An 11,466-nucleotide genomic window follows, 5' to 3' on the forward strand; every position below is an offset into this window, starting at 1 on the left:
GGACACATTGTGAACAATGTGCCCTCACCAATGCCTTGTAAAAGTGATAACAAAGTGTGAAGCTGGATGAACACAGCAGGCCAAGCAGCATCTCAGGAGTACAAAAGCTGACGTTTCGGGCCTAGACCCTTCATCAGAGTGTTTTTGGACATCCTTACATTTATGTTTAATTCCTCTCATATTTAAGAACAGCAACCTATTAGTTTTCTCGATTAAATGTTATGCCTGTATACATTTTGTAAGTCATGCACAAGAATACATAAATTTCTCTGCAAATCTGATTTCTACAGTTTTCATTCTTTCTGCCATAGTAAACAACTTAACATTTTCCCACATTATAGTCAATTCACCATATTTTTCATCTCTTACTCAACATATCTATCTTGTTTTGCAGCTCTTCTTCTCAACGTACTTCTTTAGTAATTTAATTACACAACATACTTCTCTGCAAATGTAGCTACGATCCCTTTCCCTGAAAGGTGAGATTTCCCTGGCATAAAATCATGCTGACTCTTCCCAACCACCAAGTCGCTTTTTAAAGAAAGTGTGCAGCCATAATCTGTTCCCCATGACACACATGAATCTATCTACTCCATGGTTTCCAGTTTGCTGCCTCCCACCCTTCTTCAATATGGCGCTATATCGTATTTGGACAGGCTGTGACCTTTTTGTCCTGGAGCGTAGGAGGTTGAGAGGTGGCCTGACAGAAGTTTATAAAATAATGAGAGGTATAGAGTTGACGGTAGTCGTCTTTTCCCTAAGATGGGGAGTTTCAAGACTAAGAGGCACATTTTTAAGGTGAAAGGAGAGAGATTTAAAGAATAGAACGTAGAACATTACAGCACAAGACAGGCCCTTCGGCCCTCGATGTTGTGCCGACCTGTCATACCGATCTCAAGCCCAACTAACCTACTCTATTCCATGTACGTCCATATGCTTGTCCAATGACGACTTAAATGTACCTAAAGTTGGCAAATCTACGACCGTTGCGGGGAAAGCGTTCCATTCCCTTACTACTCTCTGAGTAAAGAAACTACCTCTGACATCTGTCCTATATCTTTCACCCCTCAATTTAAAGCTATGCCCCCTCGGGCTCGCCGTCACCATCCTAGGAAAAAGGCTCTCCCTATCCACCCTATCTAACCCTCTGATTATTTTATATGTTTCAATTAACTCACCTCTCAACCTTCTTCTCTCTAGTGAAAAACAGCCTCAAGTCCCTCAGCCTTTCCTCTTAAGACCTTCCCTCCATACCAGGCAACATCCTAGTAAATCTCCTCTGCACCCTTTCCAAAGCTTCCACATCCTTCTTATAATGCGGTGACCAGAACTGTACTCAATACTCCAAGTGCGGCCGCACCAGAGTTTTGTACAGCTTCATCATAACCTCTTGGTTCCGGAACGCGATCCCTCTATTAATAAAAGCTAAAACACTGTATGCCTTCTTAACAGCCCTGTCAACCTGGGTGGCAACTTTCAAGGATCTGTGTACATGGACACCGAGATCTCTCTGCTCATCTACACGACCAAGAATCTTACCATTAGCCCTGTACTTTGCATTCCAGTTACTCCTACCAAAGTGCATCACCTCACACTTGCCTGCATTAAACTCCATTTGCCACCTCTCAGCCCAGCTCTGCAGCTTATCTACGTCTCTCTTCAACCTACAGCATCCTTCATCACTATCCACAACTCCACCGTCGTCTGCAAATTTACTAACCCATCCTTCCTCCAGGTCATTTATAAAAATGACAAACAGCAGTGGACCCAACACCGACCCTTGCGGTACACCACTAGTAACTGGTCTCCAGGATGAACATTTCCCATCAACTACCACCCTCTGTCTTCTTTCAGCAAGCCAATTTCCAATCCAAATAGCTATAATCCCACAATTCCTTTCCTCCGCATTTTGTACAATAGCCTACTGTGGAGACCCTTAGCAACGCCTTGCTGAAATCCATATACACCACATCAACCGGTTTACTCTCATCTAACTGTTTGGTCATCTTCTCAAAGTACTCAATAAGATTTGTGAGGCACGACCTTCCCTTCACAAAACCGTGCTGACTATCCCTATTCATTTTATTCTTTTCTAGATGATTATAAATCCTATCCCTTCTAACCTTTTCCAACACTTTACCAACAACTGAGGTAAGGCTCACTGGTCTATAATTACCAGGGTTGTCTCTACTCCCCTTCGTAAACAGGAGAACCACATTTGCTATCCTCCAGTCATCTGGCACTATTCCTGTAGACAATGACGAGTTAAAGATCAATGCCAAAGGCTCGGCAATCTCCTCCCTGGCTTCCCAGAGGATCCTAGGATAAATCCCATCCGGCCCAGGGGGCTTATCTATCTTCACACTCTGTCGGATTTCTAATACCTCTTCCTTGTGAACCTCAATCCCACCTAGTCTAGTAGCCTGTATCTCAGTATTAGACGAGGTAATTATTTTTTAACATAGAAGGTGGCTCACGTGTGAAATGTACATCCTGGGGAAGTGGTGGATGTGGGTGCAATTATAATGTTTAAAAGGCATTTGGATGGATACATGAATAGGAAATGTTTGGAAGGATATGGGCAGGAGCAAGCAGGTGGGACTAGTTTAGTTTGGGATTATGTCCAGCATGGGCTGGTTGGGCCGAAGGGTCTGTTTCTATGCTATATGAGTCCAAGATTCTGAGGCTGTTAATTAATCTGCCACATTACACAATTTTAAACAGTTTTTCTAACAAAAAGAAATCACCACAAACAAAATAGTGCACAAAAGCATTTGCCATTATATGAAAATTGCGACAACTCAAAAGGCAAGCATTTAGGCCATTATATATCACCAGCTTTCCAAATAATCAACTCATCAGATGTCATTTGGCCTGACTTCTCCCCAAATCCTGCATATTCTGCCTCTTCAGATAATCATCCTGTCTCCTTAACATCTCGATTTTAAATTTGCCTCCACCACACGCTCAGGCAGTGTATTCCAGGCCTTAACAAATCTATGACTTGTTGCATTAAGCCATTTTAGCTCATCTCGTCTTTGCTTCTTTTTCTTTAAACTGGTTCCTTTAAATCTGTGCTACCTTATTCATAATTATTTCATGAGTGGAAACCTTTTCCCTATTTATTCTGTCCAGGGACCCTCATGATTTTGAATACCTCAATGGCTATGGAACAGGAGTAAGCTATCCAACCTGTCACGCTTTCTCCACCATTCAACATGATCAGAGCTGACAGAACACTTCAAATGCCACCACATTTCCTCTAACTGTTGTCGTCGTTAAACAAAACTGTTCCAACTTCTCCAGTCTATCTTCAACTGTTGTGCCTCATCCCTGTAACCATCTTGAATATCTTTTCGAAATCCATTCAAATGCCTTCATGTCCCTGCTGAAGTTCAGAACTAGTGCTTATACAATTTTCAACAGAACCTCCTCTCTGTATCTGATTGTACAGCATACACGCTGTATGTTTTATTAACAGTTGTCTCCATGAGTCCTGCCAATACAATGATTTATGCAATATACACTAACCGATGATGCATACTGAGTACATATGCGGTGAACTTTGTTCAGATATCAAATGTCAAAGTTAAGGAAGGGGCAATGAAGTACACTGCGAATACTCAAATACCCCTCCACCAAAGGCATAGCTAAGAATCAGAAGCAACCATTTAGCTTTTCAAGTTTCTTCCACTATTCAGTGAGATTGTGCCTGATCTCGTAACACCCAACTCCATGCCTTTACAACATGTCATTTAATACATTTTCATTAAACGAGAATGACAATGTCAGATTTAAAACTCTCAGTTGAACAAGCTTCAGTTGCCAGAGTCATTGTCATACAGCTGTACAGCAGAGAAACAGACCCTTCAATCCAAGACGTCCATGCTGACCAGATATCCTAAATTAATCTCGTCCCATTTGCCAGCATTTGGCCTGTATCCATCTAAACCTTTCTTATGCATGTACCCATCCAGATGCCTTTTAAGTGTTGTAATTGCACCAGCCTCCACCACTTCATCTGGCAGTTCATTCCATACCCCACCACCCTCACTTGTGAAAACGTTGCCCCTTGGATCCACTTTAAATATTTCCCCTCTCACCTTGAACCTGAAAAGACCATGCCTATTGGCCATGTCCATGTCATTTATGATTTTATAAACCTCTATAAAAGATCACCTCACAGACTCCAATTCCCCAAGAAAAAATAGCCCCAGCCTATCCAGCCTCTCCTTGCAGTTCAAACTTTCCAACCTGGCTACATCCTTGTAAATCTTTTCTGAACCCTTTCAAGTTTCACAACATCCTTCCTATAGCAGGGAGAATGGAATTGCATGCAGTATTCCGAAAGTGAACTAACCAATCTCCTGTGCAGCCACAAAACAACCTCCCAAGGCCTATACTCAATACACTAACCAATAAAGGCAACCATACCAAACACCTTCTTCACTTGAGGTTGGTTGGCTCGCCAAGCTTGTTTGTTGTTCCGCAGACGTTTCGTTACCATGCTAGGTAACATCCTCTGTGCAGCCACCGATGAAGCGTCAGTGTGTTTTCCCGCCTGGTTTTTAAACTCTGGGGTCCATTGCAATCGATTTCCTCACTTCCAGATTTCCTCCATAGTGGAGTGAAACCAGGAAGTGAGGCAATCCATCACAACGGATGCTTAAGGGGCCCTATTCTCTCCCTTCTTACTTTTTTGTCCTTAAGGCATGTGTAGAATCCCCTTGGATTCTCTTTAACCCTATTTGCCAAAGCTATCTCATGTCCCCGTTCTGTCCTCCCGATCGCCCTCTTAAGTATACTCCTACTGCCTTTGTACTCTTCTAGGGATTCACTTGTTGTCTATACTCTTGTTATCTCATTTGACTGGGCTCTTGTTATCACATTTTTTGAAGGTTTCACATTTTCCAGCCCTCCCTTCACCTGTGAATGTCCACCTCTAATAAACTTTGGAAATTCTTGCCTAATACCATCAAAATTGACCTTCCTCCAATTTGTAACTTTAACTTTTATTATTAACACCTCTATCCTTTTCCATACTATTTTAAAACTAACAGAATTATAGGCACTGACCCTAAAAGTGTTCACCCACTGACACCTCAGTCACCCGCCCTACTTGAGGTGCAAGAATCTCAAACTTCGACCACTCTTTCAAATGAGACAGCGAACAAAAATGTGACTGAAAGATCCTACAGTACAATTACAAAAAACAGCAAGGGAGTTATCGTTGGAGTCCTGACCAATACTTTATCCTTCAAACCAACATCACCCAAACAGATAAAGTGATTATTGTGATATTATTTGCACCAGCTTGTTGTTTGCAAACTGGCTGTCTAGTTTCCTGCATCACGATGGCAACTACACCTCAAAAGTGCATTACTGACTCTAAGTGAGAACGTAATTCAATCCACCCCGAGTTTTCTAAATTTCAAGGCATACACAAAAACTACATTTTTTAAAAAAGTCCTCCTAGCACAAAATAAAAGATAGTTGCATGCATTTTATGGTTTTAGTGACAATCAGTAATGGAGAAGGTAAAGGGAAAACCATGACTTTGCAGCACTGAGTGGTGAAGAACAGCCCAAGCCCTCCCCAACTGAGGCTCTGAGTCCAGGGGTTAAAGGTCACCCTACGGCCTACAAACTGAGGCTTCTCTGTCAAGCACGCAAATCGCGCTGTCGGGAGAGGTGACCACCTCCGGAGCCGTGTTGGCTTTGGGCTGGGGTGAAGCGCCGTCTGCACTAGTCTCGGAGCGCCGTGCACTGTCCAATACTCACGGAGGAGACGCATCCATAGCCCACGATGCGCCATCGTCTCCCTGCAAGCGGCGGTCACTCACCCAATGACAACCCACCAGGCCCCCGAGCCGACAGCTGCCCTTTCTGCCTGAACCCAAAACCGAGGCCAAATCTTCGCCAGTACACACGTCACACAGCAACCAATTTTACACACTCAATGTTCGATCTTCTTTTGATTCGAATTTAACGTTATTGGTGTGTTTCTTCCTTTTTTTACAAATTGGGCGATCGACGATGTTGCCTAAATAAGGTGGAGCGGGCTTCGCGTTCGACTGGGCTTCTGGGAGATGTAGTTCTCTCGTTGCTGGGTCAAGAGCCTTTCTGTACTTGTGTGTTAATGGCACAACAGGTCTGTCAACATCTGTAAAGAGTGGAGGAAATGAAATAAGTTGAACCTTGTGTATGAGGACAAACAGAAGTTGTTTTAAATGTTATCCTTCCCTCCCAATTTTCAATGCTCTTTGCAATCTGGGATGCTTAAGAGGAGACAATACAAGTTGCATAGAAGAAATTACAAAAACATTGCAACCAAACCTGAGACATCGTTTGTTTACAATGTATTGTGCAAATGCAGTGTGTTCCATTTACCAGCTCTGCCCCTAATCAATCCCCACGTGAGGTACTTGGTCCAGTAACAATGTTCTCTGGGGTCTGAAGGTTGCAAACCATGCCCAAAACTTTTATGTTTGCATTTGTTTAGCTTTTGAATGAGGTACAGCAACAAATATTGAAAATCATTGTGGATAAAAGTTTCTGCTAAATGTCCATTTTTCTATTTCAAAAATATGAATGAAAATAAGATTGGTGCTGGGACTACTGCTTTTTGTCATTTATATAAATGATTTGGATGTGAACATAGGAGGTATAGTTAGTAAGTTTTCAGATGATACCAAAATTGGAGGTGTAGTCAACAGCGAAGAAGGTCATCTCAGAGTTCAAAAGGACCTTGATCAGATGGGCCAATGGGCTGAGGAGTGGCAGATGAGGTTTAATTTAGATAAATGTGCACTGCTGCATTTTGGAAAGGTAAATCAGGGCAGGACTTATACACTTAATGGTAATGTCCTGGGGTGTGTTGCTGAACAATCCTTGAAAGTGGAGCCGCAGGTAAATAGAAGGCATTTGGTATGCTTGCCTGAAAACCAACTCTTCACCATTTTTCTGAAGAAGGATCCAGACCTGAAACATCCTGCTCCTCTGATGCTGCCTGGCCTGCTGTGTTCATCCAGCTCTACACCTTGTTATCTCAGATTCACTAGCATCGATAGTTCCTACTATTTCTCTCATAATAATTCTGTAATTCTGTTTATCATCCTGGGTAGGTTGTCATGTTGGCTAAGTTTGTACTGGCATCATGTCACTCTCAATAAGGTGGACAGCAAGAAAACTTGGAGAGTGGGTTAAACTTTTGCCAAATATATTGAGAAGGGAAGTCTTTCACAAGGCTGGAGTTTGCCGTGGATTATGTTTGGGATTTGTGTGAAGAGTCACAACCTGACAGGAGTGAAGGAATGCATTTCATAAATTCAAATGATCAAAACACAAGAACAGTGTGTATATTTACCTTGCTAACTCTGAAGGTACTGTTCACAAAAACCTATAATCCCAATAGCTCCACCTGCAGACATCCAATAAAATTGCACCACCAACCAGTTCTCAAGTCCCTTCACTGTCCAACACTATTTAGAAGGGTTTTCTGAAGAAGGGTCCAGACCCGAAACATCAGCTTTCCGGCTCCTCTGATGCTGCTTGGCCTGCTGTACACCTTGTTATCTCAAACTGACTGGACTGTGATCTCTTGTGATTACAAAGGTAACGAGGGACTGACAAAATCCTGCTCAACAAGAAACCCCTGCAGATTACGTTTGTGTTTTTCCATCTACCGTCAAAATTGTCCTTCCTCCGATTTAGAATTCTGACTTTTAGATCAGGTTCATCCTTTTCCAAAACTATTTTAAAACTAATAGAATTATGCCCCAAGTAGGTACATTCACATAGTGTTTGATAAAATTTTCTTGTACACACTTAATAAATTCCTCTCCATCTGATCCCTTAACACTAATTTTAATTTAAATTTTAATCTTAACTCAACATTCTTGTAGTGCACAACCCCACCTCCTCTACCCCTCCCCCCGCCCCCCCCATCATCTTTCATCCCCCTGGTAATCAAGAATCTATCTACCTCTGCCTTAGGAATATTTATGGGGAGCCAGTGAAAAAAAGGTGGGCCAAGAAACTTCCTTCCATTGTGTATCAATGTGTAATTCTGTGGTCAAGTTCCTAGGGAGTTGCAAAGACTTAGATTGACTTCCGAGTGAACTGCAGCTGTCGTTTCCTCATAAGACCAAGATGATAGGGTAAGGGGCGGGTCAATATGGACTCTATGGACAGAATGGCCTGTTTCCAGCCGTAGGGGTGCTATGAGTCTAAAAAGACACTCTCTCTCAACTCAAATGCTGGAATTCACTCATGGTCAAACGGAATCAGAGTTACAGAATCTCAACCGTTCTGCAAAACTAAGAATCATGAAGGCAACATCCATTATTGGTAACCTCCACTCCAATGACAGCAATGCTTAACTGTTCACTCATACATTTTTTAAAAATACTTTTATCTCACCACTTATTTCTGATCTGAGTGTTGTGTTACTTATTCTTCCCCTACAGAACGATTAATGAACTCACTCTTTGTTAACTCAAGAAAGCCTTCATGAATTGGCTCCTTTCAAATTATACATTGATTTGGGCCTGGGAGAAAGATATCCACAAAAGAAAGGGCCCTTTTCAAATTAATTTTGTTGCAACCAACCAACCAACCATAAGGATGATCAAGAAAGGGGGCTAGTTCATTCGTTTTACCCTTAAAACAGAAACATAGAAAATAAAAGCAGGAGTAGGCCATTCTGCCATTTGATTCAATTGTGGCTGATCATTCAACTCAGTCTCCTGTTCCTGCTTTTTCCCCCATATCTTCTGGTCTCGAACTTCTACTTGAAAGCACTCAATATTTTGGCCTCAACCACTTACAGCAACAATCATAGAGTCATACAGCACAGACCAGTCCAACTCCATCCACGCTGAGCAGATATCTTAAGCTGAACTAATCTTATTTGCTGTCGATCTGGAGATGGTAGATTTCCTTCCCTAGAAAGGAATTCATCAACCAGGTGGGGGATTTTCACAACCATTGGCAGCTGTCATTATTACTTTTGCTTTTGTAAAAAAAAAAGTAAAAATCTGGAATTAAAAATTGAAAGTTCTATCTATCAGAAGGTTAGAAGTGGGAATGTTCAGCATTATTCATTCCTCATCAGAAACTGAAGCGGTCCATGTCAAAAAGACAAGAGCCAGAGAACACACAGGCTCAGTTGCAAATGTGGCAATAACATTCATGCCCTATAAATGCCAGGCCATAACAATCTCAAATAAGAAAAATAAGCTAACCAGTACTGCTCCACTTTCATTGGGATTAGCATTGCTGAATTCCATACTCCAATTAACAACCTGGGTGTTACTGTTGACCTGAAACACAACTGGACTCACCACAAACTGTTCAGCTTCTCAACAGCAACGTTTTAAAAATTATTCATTCACAGGATGAAGGCATTGCTGGCTAAACCAGTATTTATTTCCCATCCCAGAGGGCAGTTGAAGAATCAACCATGTTGCTGTCGGTCTGGAGGCCAGATCAGGTAAGGATGGCCGCTTCCTTCCCTACAGCATTTTAGTAAACCAGGTTTATTTTTCCCTGACAAATGACAATGGATTCATGGTCATCGTTAGACTCTTAATTCATTGAATTCAAACTCCACCATCTAGCTTGGCAGGATTCAAACCTTTGAACCCCGGTCTCCAGGACATTACTCACAGTAATACCGCTATCACCTCTCCAAACAATGGGCTATAATTAAGGGTGGGTAATAAAATGCTAGCACAGTCAGTGACATCCACATTTCACAAGCAAATTTTTTTTAAAAAATCACTAACTATCACGATGGGAATTCAAGCCCATCTCCCTCGAACATTATTACTCGTACTGGTGCAGTAATGGACAAGTTACATCTGCAACAGGCAGATTGGCAACGACAAGATTACACCTGGAATGTTTCCTTCTTTAGGAGATTGCTCTGGGTATCTGGGAAATTTATATCAGCTGCCTCATTTCTCAACTATTATTTGTCACCTGAACTGTGGGGGTGGGGGTTGGTGATGGCCTAGTGGTATTGTCACTGAACTGTTAATCCAGAGACCCAGACTACGTTCTGAGGAACCTGGGTTCAAATCCTGCCACAGCAGATGGTGGATTTGAATTCAATACATATCTGGAATTAACAGTCTAATGATGACTGTGAATCCATTTTCAATTGCTGGAAAAGCCCATCTGGTTCACTAATGTCCTTTAGGGAAGCAAACTGCCATCCTTACCTGATCTGGCCTACATGTGACTCCAGACCCACAGCAATGTGGTTGACTCTGAACTACTCTCTGGGTAATTAGGGATGGGCAATAAGTGCAGACTAGCCAGCAACACCCTTATCCCACAAACAAATAAAGGAAAAACAGTAGTGTTGCAGACCAAAAGCTGCCTGCTCCTTTAAATGGGCACAACAGCCCTATTACCACAAGTAAAATATTTTAAAAATCCAAAGCCACTTCAACAGCTCCTGAAGAATGAGATGTGTGTAAGGCAATGGGAACAGGAGCTGCATGGCAGATTGCTCAGTAAGGCTTTTGAGTGCAAGTATGTGAGGGGGTACAGTGGATCATGTCAGTAGGGAAAGGAGTTCAGGGAAACATTTAAGCATTCCTTGCAGGAAGGAGGCTTAGTGGGGTCATGGCTATGAAAGGAGTAGGAGGGGGGTCAGTTTTAAAGTTAGCCAGGCATTTGAGGTTTTAATCCTGTGGTCCAAACCCTCTGATCTCTGACTGAAACCCAGAGTTCAGGACTTTTGCGGATGATTTCAAACGTTGGGTTATTGCCTAATGAACTTCAAAGAGAGCCCAACGAGCGTTGTTCAGAGCAAGTTCATTCTCCTCTCTGACACTATCTATCTGGAGAGAGAAAAGATATGGGCCACTTATCAGGACAGCATGTAAGAAAGGAACGCACCCGTTTGTCGCTCATTGTCACGGAGGACTGAAGGAATATTACCCCAATCAGAGCAGTGAAAGGACCAACACTTACTCCAATCACCCTACCCCTTTTCATCTCCCCTCCCCTGTCTCCAGGTAGGGGTACAACTGGCAAAGCCAATAATTAATGTCCAACTCAGCATTCTTGCTAAGATGATAACATGACTTTACCCGGTGCTTAGAAGTACTCCCAACAATGGAATTCCCAGATGTTCATATTAGATTCGTAACACAAATAAATGACCATAAGAAATAGGAGTACATGTAGGCCATTCTGCCCATCAAACATGCTCTGCCATTCAATTAGATCTCCTTATGATTCAAATTCCACATTGCCATCTAACTCCAATGAGGCTCGATACCTCTGCTCAACTGGAACTGATTTACCTCGATCTTAAAAAGTATTCAATGAGGAGGCAAAGAACAAAACAAGTTCAAATCTCACCATATAATTTTAAAAACTTTTTAAACATTCTAGAAATAAAGAAGCTGGCAACATAAAAAGGGTCGCACTTTTTATTTGATTATAAACA

At 42.1% G+C, this 11,466-nt stretch overlaps 1 protein-coding gene across 1 annotated transcript in view; it reads right to left on the minus strand.

Moving 5' to 3' along the window:
* Positions 1–5,890, minus strand: part of suclg1 (succinate-CoA ligase GDP/ADP-forming subunit alph) — an 85,560-nt gene extending 79,670 nt beyond the window's left edge. The window contains exon 1 of the mRNA XM_048539420.2: positions 5,781–5,890. Within this exon, the coding sequence (XP_048395377.1) occupies positions 5,781–5,814 (34 nt within the window). The 5' untranslated portion in view covers positions 5,815–5,890. The remainder of the gene's footprint in view (positions 1–5,780) is intronic.
* Between the last annotated feature and the right edge of the window lie 5,576 nt (positions 5,891–11,466).

The sequence above is a fragment of the Stegostoma tigrinum genome, chromosome 1, assembly GCF_030684315.1.
Source record: "Stegostoma tigrinum isolate sSteTig4 chromosome 1, sSteTig4.hap1, whole genome shotgun sequence".
NCBI classification, from domain to species: domain Eukaryota; kingdom Metazoa; phylum Chordata; class Chondrichthyes; order Orectolobiformes; family Stegostomatidae; genus Stegostoma; species Stegostoma tigrinum.